This window comes from Notechis scutatus, chromosome Z (genome assembly GCF_049901735.1).
Source record: "Notechis scutatus isolate UNSWTSFEM ecotype Mainland chromosome Z, rNotScu1.2, whole genome shotgun sequence".
NCBI classification, from domain to species: Eukaryota; Metazoa; Chordata; class Lepidosauria; order Squamata; family Elapidae; genus Notechis; species Notechis scutatus.
The window spans coordinates 12,279,896-12,299,635 of NC_142025.1; the positions used below are offsets into that span (position 1 = coordinate 12,279,896).

General features: G+C 34.6%; 1 protein-coding gene across 10 annotated transcripts in view; it reads left to right on the top strand.

The window, feature by feature from the left end:
* WDR37 (WD repeat domain 37) overlaps nucleotides 1-19,740 on the top strand; it is a 51,374-nt gene that overhangs the window by 5,583 nt on the left and 26,051 nt on the right. For 4 of the 10 annotated variants that reach the window (XR_015745786.1, XM_087946337.1, XM_087946338.1 and 1 more), the window contains 10 exons: nucleotides 2,979-3,055; nucleotides 5,870-6,047; nucleotides 7,826-7,922; nucleotides 9,387-9,482; nucleotides 9,630-9,694; nucleotides 15,889-16,024; nucleotides 16,319-16,390; nucleotides 17,203-17,247; nucleotides 17,594-17,670; nucleotides 18,470-18,707. Coding sequence is in view for 8 of the 10 variants with exons in the window: in XM_087946337.1 (XP_087802463.1) it covers nucleotides 5,910-6,047; nucleotides 7,826-7,922; nucleotides 9,387-9,482; nucleotides 9,630-9,694; nucleotides 15,889-16,024; nucleotides 16,319-16,390; nucleotides 17,203-17,247; nucleotides 17,594-17,670; nucleotides 18,470-18,707 (964 nt within the window). In the remaining 2 variants the exon portion in view is untranslated. Of the gene's footprint in view, nucleotides 1-2,978; nucleotides 3,056-5,869; nucleotides 6,048-7,825; nucleotides 7,923-9,386; nucleotides 9,483-9,629; nucleotides 9,695-10,605; nucleotides 10,690-15,888; nucleotides 16,025-16,318; nucleotides 16,391-17,202; nucleotides 17,248-17,593; nucleotides 17,671-18,469; nucleotides 18,708-19,740 lie in introns of all 10 variants that reach the window. The other 6 variants (XR_015745785.1, XM_087946333.1, XM_087946336.1 and 3 more) reach the window with 3 other exon arrangements.

A 19,740-nucleotide genomic window follows, 5' to 3' on the forward strand; every position in this document is an offset into this window, starting at 1 on the left:
CAAAGGTCTTCTGCTTTTACTGCAGAGTGTAGCTCAGCTTCCCTCTGAAAATCTTGTTATCTTTCATATTGCATTAAGGATGCAACATTTTAAAAAGCAAATTGCATCCTTTTATTCCAGCATGTCTTTTGAAAGTGTAATTTTATAATAATTCTATTTGAAATTTAGGTCCAAAATCACAGTCTGAAACAGAAAAGAATAGAAATTTTGTCTCAGTTTGCATATTCATTCTACTACTTTTCCTATTTTTATGTAATTTTCAAGGAACAAGAAAGGAAGCTGGCTGCTTTAGTCATCCTTTCCGTGTTCTGACACTTCTGGCAACCAAAGATAGTCTGTTAGCTTTCAGATCAGATATGCCAGTGGAATTCCCCCTCCCTCTTTTCATTACATAACACATTCTCACTGTCAACCTCTGATAAGCAAGATTATGAGAATACCAGCTATTTCTGCGTTAGGTAATTTAAGAGGGAAACCTTAGAGCACCATTGCTAGAGTTTTGAGCTTGATCTTTCTTGTTATTCATGGAACATTTAAAGCAAATTGATTATACTTGAATATAGAAAGCATTCATCAAGAAATGATATATAATTATCAATTGTTTATTTTGTTATTGTGCAGAATACTTTTCTAGTTCATGTGTAAAATGTATCAATATGTGAATTATTTAAAGTGAGTGATTTTCTATCGTGCACTTGATCTATTTTTATATAAATGAATTGCACTTGTGAGTGTTTGAAAAGGAATTTAGAGCTGACCATGGGGATAGGGAAAAGATGAACAAGCCATTAAAAGTGACTTGCAAAAGAAAAAATATACAGTTCTTACACCAGAGCTAAGATAAACTCTTAATGTTACTTCCGTAAGATGGGACAAAGAAACTTCAAGATAATTCTACTTTAGTACAATTAAAAAATACTCCTAAATCCTATCATGTCTATTTCTTGACGTGGCCTACCTTAACAGTATTTAAGGAATCATATGCTGACATATTATTCAAGAAAATATAATGCTAAATCAGAGTGTCTGTGTCATTTTGGGTGGAGAGTTGCTGGATTCTCATCTGATAATGCTAAAAAGTTACTTGATTTGTATTCTGCCATTCTTAAGGGCTCTGAGCAGTTCACAAAACATCTAAAGAAGGAACCTCCCAACAAAAAAAATTTAATAAACCCACCCAAGAAGAAGAATTGAAAAAAACCCTCATTCAATACCACCAGGGACAAAAATAAATCTGTCAGGTATCTGCTAATAAATGTCACTATCCATTATTTCCATATGTGAGATAAATGGAAAATAACGCTCTTAATGGCTCTTCTGAAACCCATCTGGAAATCAGATCAGATCTCCGTAGAGAAGGCGTTTGCAAAACATAGGGCCACTGCCCTAAAAGAGGCCCATTTCTTACATCCTATTAGATGACATTTTTATGAAGACTAGACCTGGAAGGTATTGAGTCTATTTAATCTGATTTGATGGCCAGATGAAGAAGGGAAAACGTCCTGTATATAACCAGGTCCAAGGCATAGTCTTAAAAATGACAAAACCATATTGAATTTTACCCGAAACCCAACTGGCAACCAATACAGCTTCCAATACAGTGGGAAGGGGGGGTTGTTTGTCACCTGAATATAATGGGAAACAGCCATAGCCATTCTGAATGCCAAAATTAAGGATAGCACTCTGAGAAGTGCATTACTGCAATCCAAATGAGAGGTACCTAGAACATTAATTACTCTGAACAGGGCTTCCTAGTGTATTGTACATTCAAGAGGACTCCCATGTTTGTTGATTACCTTTGAGCAGATTAGTACAACTAGATTCAGAATCAAATATGGTATTGGATTTATTTCATTTATAAACTCAAAGCCAATGTTTTCTTCTTATCCAGAGCTAGCAGTTTCTAGGTACTGGGTTAGCATGTCATCTGTTTGGTCCAGATCTGGCACCAGCCATAGTCCCGGGAGAGAGTAAGTTGACGTCTATTAAGGCATCTAGAGACATTACTCCACACAAAATGATTATCTGCTTATTGGTGGAGCAGGTCTCTAGATGTGGTTCACATACATCCAAAAGTTGCCTATATATACTTAAATATTTTGGGAAAATAGTTCCAGGCAACAAAAAGAAACATAGTTTGGGTTCTTGAAAGAAGAATTGTAGTTCCAATGTACTATTAGTTAATTAGAAAAAAACACCCTTGTTTGTGTGAGTCAGTGTCATTCAGATGAACATAAATATTTTAATCTCTCTTGCCATATCAGACATGGTGTATATTTTGAGGGAGCAATAGTGGAATGAAGATAGAAATCTGGTTAAAGCTTCACAGTAAAGTGTTTTATACAACTGCATCTAGTAGAGTCAGTAGGGCAGAGCAATAGAAATTTTTCATAAATTAAGGTTTTACTTCATCTTCAGCCACATAAACTCCCTTTGGAATAGGTACTTACTTCCTCAGGCCAATTTACCTCACAGGATAATTTTTGTGGGTGGGTGGGTGGTAAATTGGAGGAAAAGAGTGGAGAGTATGCTGCCTTTGAGGAAAAGGTGAGAGGTCTTTAAAAAGAAAACAACATCCTGGGAAGTTTGCTGAAACAGAGAAGCCGCCTTAGCAGGAATAGTCTTGCCACCTTTCCCTTCCCATATCCATTTGCTCAATCATCATAAAAACCAAAATATGCCTTTGGTAAATTCCATCAAAAGCCATAGTAGCACTCTTTGCCTGCAGCAGTGTCATGAAAATGCTATTAGGTAGGGTTGCAGTTAATATCTCCTATGCCTTACGACCTGGTTGTGACACTTGGGCTATTACTAAGTATTACTTCTCTGCCTGCTAGAATTTCCTACCCTAAACTCATGTCAAAATATAGTGAGTTTAGATCTTTCATATGTAATGATTTCATGTGGCACTTTGATTTAACCATGCAACTGGTTGCCGTTAAACAGAATTGTATAGTCTTACAGATGTCTTTTGGCAGGCATCAATGTTGAGGTGGCCTGAGCAAGCTGAGTAAGCTGCCTGTGAAAGAGGCTTAATTTTGAGACTTACAAACTGGTAAGTTGCAAGCTTTCAATCCATCAAAAGATAGATAGACCTTAAATAGGTAGTCCTCAACTGATGACTGCGATTGAGCCTAAAATTTCTATTGCGAAGTGAGACAATTGTTAAGTGAATTTTGCCCAATTTTATGACCTTTCTTGCCACAGTTGTTAAGTGAATCATTACAGTAAGATAGTAATGTGCTTATAATATCCTCATTGACTTTGCTTATCAGAAGGTCACAAAAGTAGATCACATGACCCTGGCACACTGCAACTGTCATAAATATGAGTCAGTTGCCTAGAGTCTGAATTTTGATCACATGATCGTGGGAATGCCACAACAGTAGTAAGTGTGGAAAGGGGTCGTAAGTCACTTTTTCCAGTGCTGTTGTAAGTTTGAACAGTCATTAAACGAACTGTTGTAAGTCGAAGACTACCTGCATATATGCAGAAATACTGAAAATTCAAAAGGATTCACAAACTTTTAACCATTAGTATTGAATGAAAAATAACTATTGACATTAATATAAGTGAATATAGGATGGCAGCCTGAAAAAGAGTATAAACTATATCTAGAGCTATTTATACATGAAGCTTTTTCTGCTTTGTCTTTGTGATGTATTAATTTGTGGAATAATCTATACTGGTTGTGAAATAATCTACATTGCTGCATCCAGTGATGTCCTTAATTTTTGTATATATTACTGATATTTATGCATCTGATGCATGATCATGGGTGATAGGATGTTGGTATTGTAAAACACAGTGATAATGTCTAGCTGTCTAAGCTGTTAGCACTTTGTGAGTAAATAATTTTTATCTGGTTCCCAAAATGGATTTTTTTTTTTAGTCTTATGCCTGGTCTGTTTCTCTTTTAATGTTTAAGCTGTCTGTCTAAATCTGACTATAAGATTATTGGTAGTCCTCAATTTACAACCAATTGCTTAGTGACCATTCAGAAACACTTAGGAGCTCAATTCAAAGTTCCAACAGCTGTGTTCACTCTCTCCCCTAGTTGCATTATGACGTTATGGCTCTTGGCAAGTGGCTCACATTTATGGTCATTTGTAGCATCCCATAGTCACGTGACCACTTGCCGGAAACAGATATTTACTTTTGGTTTCCAGGAAAATACCTTCTTTGTGGGCAATGCTTTATGACCATGATTTTTGCTTAATGTCCAGTGCAAAAAAAGGTAAAATCAGTTATAGTTACGTGGTGACTCACTTAACAACTGGCACAAGTTACAAACATAAATTTCAGGTTTTATCATTGTTGTAAGTTGAGGATCATCTATATAGCACAGACTGTTTTTAAGTAATACATAAGTAACAAACAATAGATTCCAGGTTTATTATATATTACTTGTGGTTTCTGGTGTTTCTTTTTCTTTGAGGTGGAATTGAAAAGTATTAAAAGAAAACAGGAAGTTTTAATGTTGTAAGATAGGAACTGACTACATACCTCAAGGCTAGAGGTTTGTATGTACAGAGTTAATACAGAAAGAAGGAAATGCAAATCTCTGACAGTATAATCCCAGTCTAACGATACAACTATAACCGCTGTCACTAAGTGATGCAATCACACGATGTTTTCCCTAATGAACACTTCATTTAGCGATGGAACTTCCTGTTTTGATTAAGATAATTAAGCAAGGCCTACCTATAAAAAGAAAGAATTGTTGCTGGTTTTTAAAAAAAATAAATTTTATTCAAAGTTTTAAAAGCAGTGTAAAAACTGACACAAACTAACTACAAGCTAATAAAAAAGAAAAAAAATTATATGAGAAAGAATAGAAAGAAACTTCCAATTTCTTCTGCAGCAAATATTAATATCGCAACATTATATTTTATTATGATTACAACAATCCTCACTTTTTTTCTATTCATTTTTTCTAATCATGAAAATAATATATCGTAAGTGCATTTTTTCTTCTAGTTAATTTAGCTATCAAGGAAAGTTGCTGCATAAATGCTAGTTACTTTTCAGGTTTCTAAGAAAGAGTTGTTAATTATTGCAGCCAAAACTAATTGAATTTGAGATAGGTAAAGAGATGGAAAATGGTCCTTGCTTAATGGGGTCATCTATGGTGTTGGATTCAAATAGGGTGCAGTTCACTTGACACTGCAAAAATGTCACATAGTTTGATGGTTTAAGGGAACCAAATTGTTCATGCATGAGTGAGAGAGGTTGAATGTTCTGTCAGGTAATTTAGATAGTTTAATCGAAATTCATTTATGGAATTAAAATTTAAGATGCATAACGGTGGCTTAATAGAGGAAAGTATTACAGCATTAATAAATCTATTTCATAGTACCAGTAGGATTAATTGCTGAAAACTTTTGGGGAAGTTTATCTCTGCAGTAGAGTTTATGGTCATGAAATTTGATATAGAACAGATTTGATTAATGATTGTATTTATAAATTGTTACAGTTTAGAATAAGGCACTAATGCAGTTTTTGAATCTAAATAATTTGCTTGTCATTGCCATTCAGACATCATTCTCTTAGGCTCCTGACTTCAAATTTGTGTTGTGGAAGTGAATATAGATGTGGGTTTCTTAGAAGCACTTTTGATTTTTTGTAGGGTTTGCATTTGGAAAATAGTTATAATTCAAAGGGATTTTTGTATTTATGGAATGGCTTAATACTTGGCAAATAATATTAAAATGTGTGTAGTAAGGTTTTTCACTGTTTCATTACTCATTACCGTAACATCTTACCACAATGATATATTTTAGTAGGATTAAATGTTTCCCTTACATTTACTACTTAGAAAATAATTTCTTACATAGATCAAATTATAATATTTAATACTTGGCTTTAGTTTATCTTTACAGCTATTGGAAAGTGATTGTTTTGAAGTAATGCCCACAGAAAGTGGAAGCTGTGCCACTGCTCGCCAAGCCAAGCAGAAAAGAAAATCTCACAGTCTTTCTATACGAAGAACCAACAGTTCTGAACAAGAGAGGTCAGGATTGCAGAGAGAGATGCTGGAAGGCCAGGTAAATTGGATGGAAAGAGAGAGCTTGATTTCTGATAAAAATAGATTAATATCCTGATAAAATCACTTAATACCCCAATTTTGTCTTCTCTACAAGGTCCTAAAACAAACCTAAAATCCAATATCAAAGCAAGGTTGAAATTTCCTGTTCAAATGTAGGGAAAATACGTCTTATACTTGGATATATCTCTGGGTTTCTTCACTTACTATCATGACAATGTCCAAAAGTCTTTGAGTATACAGGTGGGCCTCGACTTCTGACCACAATTGAGCCCAAAATTTTTGTTGCTAAGTGAGACATTTGTTTAGTGAATTTTGCCCCATTTTAGGACCTTTCTTCCCTCAGTTGTTCAGTGAATCACTGCAGTTGTTAAATTAGACAGATGGTTGTTAAGTGAATCTGGCTTCCCCACTGATTTTGCTTGTCAAAAGGGAGTCACATCACCCCGGGACAGTGCAACGGTCATAAATATGGGTCTGTTTGCAAGTGTTTGAATTTTGATCATGTGACCATGGGGATGCTGCAACCGTTATAAGTGTGGAAAAAAAATATCAAAATTCCCTTTTTTCAGTGCTGTTGTACTTCAATGTGGAATTACATACAGAAACTAAATGAACTGTTGTATGTCGAGGACTACCTGTATGTAATTCATTTTCTGGCAGTAGTATGAATTCAATCTGTAGCAGATAACACTTCCTGAAATATGATTCAGTTCAGTTCTGTAGATGTGAGCTGCTTTGTTTGGGAGATGGCTTGAGTTCTATTATCTTAGTCTTTTATTTTTTTGCCCTTCAGTATATATAATGCTTCAACAAACATAGCATTTTCCTGCAAGTTTACTCTAGGGAAGTTTATTTGAACATTTACATTTCAAACATAATTTTAAAAACTAAGTCATTATCTTTCACAATTTTGAATCAACAGCAAAATCTGCAACCAAACTCTTTGTAAAATCTCGTCTTTGCTGTAGGATTGAACTAAGGGATACCGATTTGCTTGTTATATCTTTGCTTGTTATATCTGATATGTTATGGATTATTGAACTGAAGGAGAAGGCCCTGCCAAGGGTAAATTATTGTTAGACTGCCTTTGTACACCATTATTGATTTAAAATTTCAAAGTTTTAAAACAAGTTAACTATCAGGTGTGAACATCCACACCCTCACATATAAACTAGCAACTTCATTGTTCTATGCCTATTTGATAGGAATCTCCTCAGATTGGCAGCTTTCACCTGAGAAAGACTAGATAAGGCTTAAAGACATTCAAGGCAGGGAGGTCAGACCTTGCCCTCTTGTGCTTATGTAACAGCTGGACTAATTTCTCGCTTGAGCCCTTCTCCCAAGTAGGACGGTTGCTCACCAATAGTAACTTAATCATTATGTGATATTAAAGGCAGAGCCTACTATTGTAATAGAAATTTGCCACGTTTGAGTCATATGGATTGTTCTCTTTTGTCTGAAATAAAGCTATTTCATTAAGGTATAAAATTTATTTCTGCTTCTTTGTAGATTTACTGAAATCTTTGTGTGTGTGTCCTTAATAAGGCTTTGTTTACAGATCCATTATTCCTGTAATTGTCCTTTCTTCAAGCATAGCTTTGTATAAGTCCATTGTGTGGAAAAAGTATGATTTGAGAAAAAGTGGATAGAAGTATGCTTTGAAACCTGTACTGTGGAATAATGGAAATAGGAAGCTTTGCATAAAGGGCCAGTTACACAAAAAGAACAAACTCTTGGAAAATTCTGCATTAACTGTGATATTTTTGTTTACCCTAGGATTCAAAGCTACCATCATCCATTAGAAATACACTTCTGGAACTTTTTGGTCAAATAGAAAGAGAATTTGAGAACCTCTACATTGAGAATCTTGAATGTGAGTTTATGTTTGTACAATTTTGGGCAAAAATCTTAAATTGGAGTAAGATGCTGATGAAAGATGCTAGATGCAAGACTGTAATTCTGGATCTCTGTTCCCATAAATTATACAATAAATCTCATGTGAACTCTGAACGGTCAGTTAAAATGTCCAGGTTACCTGAAATAAAAGCCTACATACTTATTTGAGATCTCTAATACTAGTGCTGATTAATCCCAGGAAAGATAGTTTGGTGCACATTGCCACATTTAGCCTAAAATTCCCATAATCCTGTTCATTGAATATTTTAGTTGTAATTGATGTCCATAACATAATATTTAATTGCATATACATTTTATTCTTTTTATTTTAAAGATTACTGGGAAAATCATTCAGATATGTTAGCTTTTATGTTTGCACTGTAATGCTAATTCATTTTTTGCAAAATATATATATATTGTACCCTGACTTTTGGATTCCAATGAGCAATGATTATGAGTCGTTGTTTTAAATAGTAATTATATTTTGCTTTTGTAACGTATGGTTAAGAGATAGCATAGAAAAGGTAGTAAGAAACAAGGAATGTTTTATTTCTCAAATAAGTCATCTATGAAAGTTATTCTCATTTTGCCTTTAGGAATGTATGGAAAAGGGAATGTTCTACTCTGCATTATCTTATGAATTGCACACTAAGACTATTGTCCATTGGTAGAAAGTTTGGAGGGGAAGCTTGTTTCCACGTTTTAACTTACTCAGGAACACTGGGTGATTTGATTTCCAGCCTTGGGGAAGACCCTGTCAATATTCATCCAGACATTGATTTCCCCCTTCCGGTATTCTGTTGACTTGGGAATGAAGATCAGAGATCAAGGCTCTTGGAGCCAGTGTGTATAGCCTTCCCTTGGTCTTAGAATGCCTAGGGAATCATACTATCTTTTGTATGTGTGTGATATAAAAACTGAAAATATGCCTACAAACATCCTGGTACATTTGTAAATCCTCTAGCTGAAGAGCTACAGAGGCTCTTGTTGATTACTTGTGTTCATTTATGTAACTTTCTGTTTGCAGATATCCAGACTGGATGCTGGATATGTTGTGTTTATTGTTTCCAGTTTGGAGTGGAATTACATACAGAAACAAGTTATTTGGCAAGCAGTGGCTTCCTGAATCCGGAAGGGAGATACCAAACTTTTCCTTCCTCAATTTTCATTTAGTTTTACTGATGGATATTTTGCATAAACATGAATCTCTTAGAAGCAGTACTTTAGAATTAAGACCCATTGTCAGAGTTTTATTCTAGATATGGGCGAGTTAAATTACCTTTGGATTATTTTTATAATTGTGGCATGCAAAGAAACACAAAAGATATTGAAATTATGATCCTGCACATAATTGCCTTTGAGATAAGGGTTATGTGGTAATTTAAAAATCGTGATTAATGATTCTTCTTTGCATTGACATTAATTTTTGTGCTACTGATAGTACGCAGAGAGATTGATACACTTAATGAACGCTTAGCAGCTGAAGGCCAAGCCATTGATGGAGCAGAATTGAGCAAGGGGCAGCTGAAAACAAAAGGTAAGAAGAGAGTTGAGAAAAATATTTCTCTCTTAGTTGGTTTTTCATAATTTAGGATGACAACCAGTTAGAAGGATGTTAACAATCAAGTAAGGTAATCCAATGTGTTTCAAAACAAACTTTCTTTAAATGTATTTGTTTCAACAGCCAGCCATAGTACCAGTCAGCTGTCTCAGAAATTAAAGACTACTTACAAGGCATCAACAAGCAAGGTATGAAACATGTCAAGCCTTTTATTGAACTACAGTGTACTTGTCAGTTTAGTTTTACTTACTTTTTATTACTGCCTGTCTTCATGAGGTTGAACTTTTGAAGTTGATGCCATCCGGGTGTAGTCCCATCTCATTGCAGAGATTGATAGGAGATGTTTTGGGAGGCTGATCAAGATTAATCATAGAATTGCCATTTGGTCTTGTCCTTTAGTTATAATTCAGTAAATAAATAATTAAGAAAAGAAAATAGAAAATAGAGCGATGAAATGAATTTATAGTAAATGTCAAAAGCTTTTTCATAAGATACAAAGAAAACAAAGTTATTTTTATTGTGAGAAATTTTTTAGCAGTTAATTATAACACGGGAGACAGAAATTGTTAAATCCATTTTGCTCATTACTTCAAAGTCATTTTTATTAGGTCCTTTTCCAAAAATTGGGTTGCATCTATTTGAACTCATTAATTCGACTTATATTTAGAATTATCAAACATGGACCAACTGTAAAATGTTTACTAAATTATTTATCTACCTGCAAGTAATTTACACTTATGCAGGAGAGAAGGTTATGTAATAGTATTATCTCTTTCATACTTGGAAATTATCCAAACTGCATAAACCAATCCAAAGTCATATCCACTTAATAGTTTCTATCTGACCATCAGTTGTTTACATGCCAGGGTTATTTTTTAATAGAAAACATCTTTATCCTTTGTCTTTCTGCAGTATTGCTGTCATTATGCACTTCAAGGATGAAAATGCATTTTGTTCTCTATTAATGTTTTCTTTAATCTATTAAAAAGTAGAGTCTTCAGTTTTTAGATCACATATAAGTATGTATATTCTGTATTGTAAATTTGCTGTTCTTTGAAAGCAAGTGCTGAATGCCTATCTTTTCTTACTTGCTATGTAGCGCTCAAATTCTTTCCCAGGGAGATCAGGTGGACCTCGCAAATTCCATGTGGGAAGCTGGGAAATATGGGGTGGCGACTCTTGGGTAACTGCTTTGCTTCCCAGTGTGCCAATTTGCATGCCCAGCTAAACAGTAGTGAGTGGTGGAACATACAGAATTTCACTTCAATCAATTTTTCTTCATGGATATTATATTTCTCAATTGGTGCTTTACCTAGAGGACTTTCTACTGCTCATGTTTAAGTATTGCGTATAGATATCAATTGTTAACAGAAGAAATGTTTCCTGTTTACTGTTTTTATGGTTATGAATCCCTGAGATTGGGTAGGCTATAGTTTTTATTACGGCAGGCTTAGTCTCTTCCTTGGCACAGTGTTTGCACATTATGTCTGCCTTTTTTGTTGCTATAATGTCAATTCAGTTTTGATTTTAAAAGTACTTCGTTAAAAACACTTGATTTACAAAAAATGTTAGTGAACAATTTAATCTGACTTCTGAAAACATAAATAAATTGATAATCCTACCTAGAACTGCCTGCAGGCAGAATAGCAGTACTATCGAAAGACAAAAATTAACCAGAAGCTAAGTTAAACAGTAATGTCTTGAGCAGATTCCCAAATCTTGGAAGACAGAGCACTTATTAGGGAGGAGTTCAATAAATAAGCATATTTATTTTAAATATACACATTATATATCTTGCTATCTGAGTGCTTAAGTAGCTCTTAAAGATAATGTAGTGTCTGTACATATCATAGTCATTTGGTGAAGAAATGTTCACATTTGTTTGCCACCAATGCCTGATCCATGTAACAAGCTTTGATGGTGGCAAAGAGCCTTTATTATGAACTTTGTGGGTCCTCTCTAGGTCTATTTCTTTAACAAATCATAATATAAATCTATAAATTGTCTGAACTGTTCATAAAAGAGAATGAATTTCCTTTAAGGTTTCAGAAATAGGAATATTTCAACAATCTTTTGTTGTAGTATGGTGAAAATGTTTAAAATAATGCTTTGTAGTAATAGTAGCATTTATTGATTGCTGTAAGAATAATAATAAAATCATCCACATTAACCAAATTCACAAAATATAAGAATAAAATGTGTGGGCTGCGAATCTAAGAATTGCATAACTAATTTGAGGTGCTTTGTGAGGTTTTCAGGAACAATAATTCGTTTCCTGGAACACAGCATGGCAAATTGTATTTAAAACTGATTGGCATCTGTAAAGGTTGGTTAAGTGTAATTTTTGAACACACTATTTTCTGTGGTTCCCAAATCTTCCTGCTGAATCCCAGAGGTGAATGTCTCATAAATGTGTATCTTTCTTTAAACTAAAAAAATGAAAAGAAAAATATGTTTGAAAATTAATAAGAAAACCTGAGAACATTGGATTTAATCATGCTGAGTTATGCTCTTGGGGATTTCACTATCTCAAAATAAATAATGAAAAAGTCAACCTTAAATTACCAAGATGTTGCCTGCCCTTCTTGCAAGTTCCTTGAATGAGATTTTTGACATTTTGGGACTGTAAATTTGTCTTCCTTTAAGAACTGTGCCTTATGGTTGTGATCAAAACACACACGAATCATTAAATGAAAGCCCAAGGAGTTGTTACAGGAGTCTACAGTACAAATTCCTCTTGCATTAACTTGCCAGACTGAAATGGTGAGCAGGATGATTATTATAAGAAAGTATGGTGAATTTGCATTTGAAAACTTTGAGCATTTGAAGAGGGAACTATCTCATTTGCTAGACAGGAAACAGTCTAGTTTTGTCTTCTGCTGTGCACAGTATCATGTACTGCTCTTAGAATGTGTTTACTTGCTTCAGATTAGTCAACAGAATGTGCAACTAGTTAAACAACATCGCCTTGACTTTATTATCACATGATTAGACTTCCTTAGGAACACCCATATTTATAAGTCACCTTTTTGAAAGGAACATACCCATTTTGTAGTGTAAAAAACTCCCATTTTGTAGTGTAAGATGGGGCATTTCTAAACTCTTGTCTATGTATATACGCTAAGAATTGAAATGGAAATTTTAATAGTAGTGGTTTAGTGTGCATATTAGTATGATTCCCTGGCTCTGCTTGCTGAACATAACTTGGTGACTATTGCACTGGGACAGTGGCTGGCCCCTTTATTCACGTTTTGAAGTAGAATAGAAAGTTTTGATGTTGTCCCATTGCTGTTTGTGATATATGAAAGGACACTTCCATTATTGTTTTAAAAGTAAAAGGAAACTCAAAATATGAAGTAGCATTAAAGATAATATTTTAAAGAAAGAGGGGGAAAACACTGTAGCCCCTGAAAATTAAACTAGTCAATTACAGGGGTGCAGAAGATTTTATGAGGAAACTAAAACATTTTATTCCTCACTATGTCTTATTAAGACTGATAAGGTATGGGAGACCTGTTGTGATAATATATTCTACTGTTCCACTACTCTTACATAACTCCATTTTGTTTGAAGATGTGTATTAAATTTCAATTGAATTTTAATACTGCCTTGACAGTTTTATGCTTAATGCTACACTATGGTTCCAATACTAATCCTTTCCTAGTTCTGCAAGAATTAACCTGTTCCTTTTGCAGTGCATCTGTAGTAATTATTGCTTATACTGGCTTGGAAACAATTCTTCTCATTAATAACTAAATTATAGTTCCATATAAGTCTCATTTCATTATTGTAAAGATAAATAAAGAAGTAAAAGCTGAAAACCATATTGTTGCAGCTTTTTTCTAGTCCTTAAATTTATTTTTTTCCTCCTGAAATTTTAATTGAACAAATATAAGATGCCTTATTTTTTTTAATCACCAAACATTCCTAAGAATATTTTCAATAACAATATTTGATAGATGTTTTGCTATGTTTGATGATCAGATAATACCTTTTAAAATTTAATTATTAATTTAATCTCATTTTGATTTAATTAGGCTTTTTAAAAAAACACTATGTAGTTGATTCTCATTTCTAGGGTGATTTTAGAATTTACATCATTTTAAAATAAAAATTGCGTACAGTATATACCTAGTCATTTACTGTGGCAAAGGTATCCAACTATAATCTTTCACTGCTATTGAAATACTCTTGGAATTCTATACTTCACAATTACATGAATATTTTGTCATATTAGACAGTCGCATACCTCAGTTTACCATGAAATCTGCTAGATCCAGCTTAGTGATACTTAACGTAGAGTCATTAAAATCAGTACAATGAAAATAGGTTACAACCCATTGGTTTTTATATCATTCCCTTACTCCAATGCTTGGCGAAAAGCCTCAGGAAGTTTTACCTTTATTTCAGAATATAGATACTCATGCTCAGATGGCATAAAGCTAGTATGAAAGTTTGACAATGGCCTTGAGAAGGTAGGACAGTTTAGTGTTGAAGAAATCAATTGGATCCCTCCCCCCTATTTTTATATTAACTATAATATTGTATGGTAGCAAAATTTGTCATAAATTCTGAATGAATAGAAATACATTCATCTTTCGGAACTCTGAATGGATATGCCAAGATAAATACAATGGGGATAGTGATGCAGTTCAGCACGGATTTTCAGAGGGCACACTATTTCATATTTCATAACTAACTCAGCTTTTTGCAGTCCTGGAACAGCAATCTGTGCTCTCTGTCCCTGTCTAGCAAGTCTTCACTAACTACCACAATCTAGCCAACTTCCCAACTATAGCATACCATAAACAACAATTTCCACAGTGATTTCTTGATGCCTACACAATAGGTCCAAATAGGTGGTATTGTTCTATATATAGAGTATCTACTGATAGTACAGTACTGGGTGGCAGGTAGATCTAGAATTTGATCCAGCAGCTTGAGTAAATGTGGTTGAAAGGCTGCAGATATTAGCGTAAATTATATAAACGACATAGCAAAGTTCTTACATGATTTCTGTCCAAACACTAAATGATGAAGATGTATATCTGATATAAAGGTTAGCTCTAGTCCCAATCTGTTTATCTGGATTGGATAATATTAAACATCAGGGTCAAAAAGGGGGAAAAAGCATTTTGTATGGGATAAAAATCGATGGTGCTGCTTGTTAACATGCAAAGACAAAGACAGCCGTTGAAAGACCAAGTACAGAACTACTAGTAGTTTTCTCCACTCTGTTGTGGATGAAAAAAGACTTTGACCACTTTGTACCTTTTTCTGATGAGGGAAGTTGAGTGGCTAAAATGAGACATTCTTCCACATCCTCCAGAGGGATTGACTACAATGCTGGCCGTACCTGAGTCTCTTGTTCTTTCTCAAACCATTTTGGCAGCTCTTGGTAGGATAGAGTAAGAATCTAGAGAATAGTGTGGAACCTGAGGGTGAGACCTTGTTTGAGGCCCTACTAACTGATGGTTCTTCATTCCTGCTCATTATGCTACTGCATCACTCATGGATCCCGCTTTCTACCCATTAAAGAGAACCCAATTATTGCATAAAAAATACTTCAGGTGGCCACATTAGTATAGCTCATATTAGCTTAGTTTGCTCCAGCCAGCAAATATTACTGATTTACTTCTTCCAGTTCAGTGACCCAGCACTTACCTAATCCAGTAAACTGATAGTCCTGCACTGCTAATCCTTGCACACAGGCTGTGTCACTTAAAGTGTGAACTACTGCTTGCTTATCCATGCTGATTTTTTAAAAATATATAGCAGTTCCAACTTGAGAAAGTTTTCTTCTGTCCACCCAATACAGTTATTCCTCTAGAGACAGTAAAATAAGTCATTCTTGCTTTCATGTTTCTCTTATGATTTTAAAATTTTGATTATATTATTTTGGTACTTCTTGAAAAGAACATTTCATTGTCATACAAAAGGAATTGGTCTGAACTTCCAAGTTAATATGAATACTACTTCATATGGCTCTGAGCTTTGAATTTTTATGCATCTTTTTCATTCTTCCCTCCTAATCCCTTTGAGCTAGCTCTGTTTAATAAGATGGCTTGTATGGTGCATACAACATATAGAAGAAAAAGAGCTCTGCAGATTATACCCACTTGTATTATCATAAGATATGAAAAAATATCAGAAGAGTTGTATGCTTTTATGATATCCTAAAAAGATTCAATCTGGCCAAATTCGTCTGTTGTATCTACATAGAACAGCATCCTAGGACAAATTTGGTACCAGAGAATATGCTAAAGCTTATGCATCCATTGATTTGCTACAGTGCAGTGCTTCAATGGGTCTTATGTTGTGTGTTGCAAGAGTCTGGGGGTAATTTCTCTACCTATCAGATACCTGCCTTTTGTCTCCTTAGATAGTCTCCAGTTTCAAAACAACAACATCCAGAGCAATATGTCAGCTAGTGAAAGAGTATATTGGTCATCGAGATGGCATTTGGGATGTCAGTGTCACAAAAACTCAACCTGTGGTCCTTGGGACAGCATCAGCTGGTAATAATCTTATCTATTGTTTCAGCCACAGATTGTATTTTGCATTTCTAATGATTAGATAAGAACAGATTATGGGCTAGGTTTCTATCTATCTATCTATCTATCTATCTATCTATCTATCTATCTATCTATCTATCTATCTATCTATCTATCTACCCACCTACCCACCCACCTACCCACCTACCCACCTACCTTATTTATCATCTTGATAGATGTCCATCTACCTATTCACCCACATCTATCTATCCATCCATCATTTTAATTCCTCAATTCTTTGTTTTTTAATTCTCACAGATCATACTGCTTTGCTGTGGTGCATAGAGACAGGAAAGTGTCTTGTCAAATATGTTGGACATGCTGGATCAGGTAAGAATAAATAAATATTGGTGAATAAGAATCATGAGGGAAAATTATCTGTTATAATGGCATATGTATTGAGTAAATGAAGTTGGCTCTTCTCAGAATCTATAGGAGTTAGGGTAGAAAATCTAAGAACCTCTTTGTAGGAGCCCACATGACCTTATCCATTCTTTACGCCCTTTAGGTGTGCCATTTTAGTAAGCATGAAAAATAAGTTTTCTACCTTTCAGATGTGAGAGTTATTAAGAAGATAAGATCTGTCTTTAAAAAAATCTTCATAATCACATTAAAAAAACTAGATGGTAGAATTCTGCTATGTATTATTTCTGACAGAAGGGGGAATACCTGTTTTTAAAATACTGGTATTCATGTAAAAATCTCGTTCCAAACAGAAGGGCAAATAATAGTTTTTAGAATATATGTAAAAAGTTTTTGGATAGAGATCAAGTACAATAATGATCCCTAATGCACTCAATCCCATATCTAGTTTTTGTCCAATTTTCTTATGCATGGAATCATTTACCCAGGAACCTATATTACAGTATTTATGGACTAGTTCTTCATGGATCGGCTAAACTATTCCTTCTGTTAAGAGATTTTGTTCAGCAGTACTATATGAAGTCTGTTTTTCTCTTAGTAATTATGTTTTTTATTTTGATACTTGAAATTCCCTCTTCAAAAATGGCTTTATTCTCTATTTTCTTTAAACCTATATTTTCCTGTATAACAGGATGAGTAGAGAGATCAAGTTCAAAATGGAAAATTAGGTATTCTTCTAAATTTGTTCTTCTAACATGTTTGTTTTTTCTTTAATGCAGTAAATTCCATAAAGTTTCATCCAACAGAACAGGTGTCTCTTACAGGTATGTAAATGGTGTTTATCCTGCCAAATTATATTTACTCAATACTTGAGAAAAAAGTGTACCTCCTAATTTATTTCAGATTAAGTTGGAATAGGTTTATAGTGCATCTAGGATTTTGGTATTGTGGAAAATCCATTCAGGTTCTTTCAGTGAATGAGAGGAGAAGTTAGTTCTTTCTACTCAATATTTATATTTCCAGATTGAAAAAGAGGGCTTATATATTAGAAAAGAAAGTAATTAGGAAAGAGTAAAGATCACTTACATATCTTGCTTTTCCCACTCCTCTCCTTCTTTGGAGAATTAAAATCAAAATAGCTGTTTACAGAGTGTTAATTTTGTTCTACAGCTTCAGGGGATCAGACAGCTCATATTTGGAGATACATAGTGCAATTGCCCACCCCTCAACCTACCACAGACTGTAATGTAAGTTATGATTTCTAGTATGATTTTTGGGATTCTTAGTGTTTAACTCTATGCAGATGGAAATTAGTATTGGAGAAAATGCATCCCCCCCCCCCAAATTCATTTATATCATTGGTGTATTGTTGAATGCCTTATTTAACAAATAGTGGTCTGGCAACATACGGGCCATAAAGTTCTGAAATCATGACTAGCTTAGTATCAGTGGAAACCAACTAATATGTGACACTTCATAAATTTATGAAACCACATTTTTAGTATTTACAGCAATTATATCGTTTCTTGGGAGAGCTGACCCCATCAATTTCCTTGAAACACTGTTGGATTTTCCAGTTGCCATTCAAATGTAGAGCATGACTATAGAGTGGCTTGTTGAATAATCAATCAAAACTTTATAAATGCTTTAAAGGAAATCTCCTTGGGATTATTTAGAAAAATAGTGTTTTTATCAATGTACTTCAGATGTCCCCAAAATAGTTTAGAATCTGAAGAATAGCATCCCTATAGCAAATAATAGGTAAATGATATAGCATTTTGTTTGCAAAATTCATCTAATCATAAACATTCCTTATTGTGTTTTCTGTTCCCCAAGTACTTATACACACTTCTCTATTAAATTCATGTCTTTTTAGAGTCTTCAACAGTTTCCGTGTGTCATATTATCCCAAGCACTTTAAGCTCTTCCTTTTCTCTTTAGAGACCTTTGTGTTTTCCAGAGATATTTTTGATGTCAGGAATTAATTGGATCAACCCATTTAATGTGGAAAATTTCATGCAAATTAAATATTTTCAAAATTAACAGCAAATGTCCGGTGAAGATGAAGTTGAGTTCTCTGATAAAGATGAGGCTGACGGAGATGGAGATGGCTCTAGTGATTGTCCCACCATCCGAGTTCCTTTGACTTCCCTAAAAAGCCATCAGGGTGTTGTCATAGCAGCTGATTGGCTGGTTGGAGGGAAGCAAGCAGTGACCGCTTCATGGGACAGGACAGCCAACTTGTATGATGTAGAGACATCTGAACTTGTGCACTCTCTGACAGGTATCTTTTTTGGGGTGGCGGAGTTTTATTTCCACCCTCCCACATACACTTATTGGCTGGTTGTTGGATGTTGAGTTTAGTTTTCTGTAATGCAAACTTTTCTTTTGAGGGCAAGGAAGACTGAATCCCACCATTTATGACAGTTGTGAAATTCCAAGATGTTATATGTCATTTTGCTGCTTCTTTGAAGTCAGTCATGCTCCTTATCTTGAATACTTGGGAAACCATATAATCTGAACAAGAAAACTTCAAAGAGAAAAATACTATAGTTTCAAGGCTTTACATATTCATTAGGTATTTCTTTTCTGCAACTTTTATTAACTTCTCTTGTGCAGTCTCAGCAGATGGTAGCATTGGGCTGCCTTTTTTTGCAGATAGAAAGCTAAGCAGGGTCAGATCTGGTTGTCATTTGAATGAACCACCAGCAGGAGACCTCTCGGTGTGTGTGTATCTATGTATTATTTATATGAGGCTACATGAAATAGCAATGCTAACTTTACTGTTTTATTTACACGAACAGTGGAACGTCGGATCGCAAGCACTTCTGTTTGTGACCAAATCAAGTTCCGACCCAAAATCCACCTGATTTTTGAATCGGGTCATGATTCCAAAATCGGGTGTTGAACAAACATGGTCGTGGCAGATTACATTTCCGCTCCGATTTTCCCTTCTATGCATGCGCAGCCCACACATTTTTTTGTCTGCGCATGCGCAGTCGGTCATGCTTCCGGTCACGACCAAATCAGGTTGCGATCGTAGTCCTAGAACAGATTACAGTCGCGACCTGAGATTCCACTGTATTGTAAATTTATTTACATTTTTGAACAGATTTTTCTTACAAAGCAGGAATAAAAATTGTCATTATTTTGGTGCAGTGTTTTTATTTCCAATCCTTATAGTTATATAGTTATCCTCTATAGTTGCTACATAATCTTAGTGCACTCTGACTTTATCATTACAGGGAGCAATCTTAAGTTTTTTGACTAGATGTAAAAGTGCAAAAAATCTGCCCATCTGCCTGATTAAAAAAAGA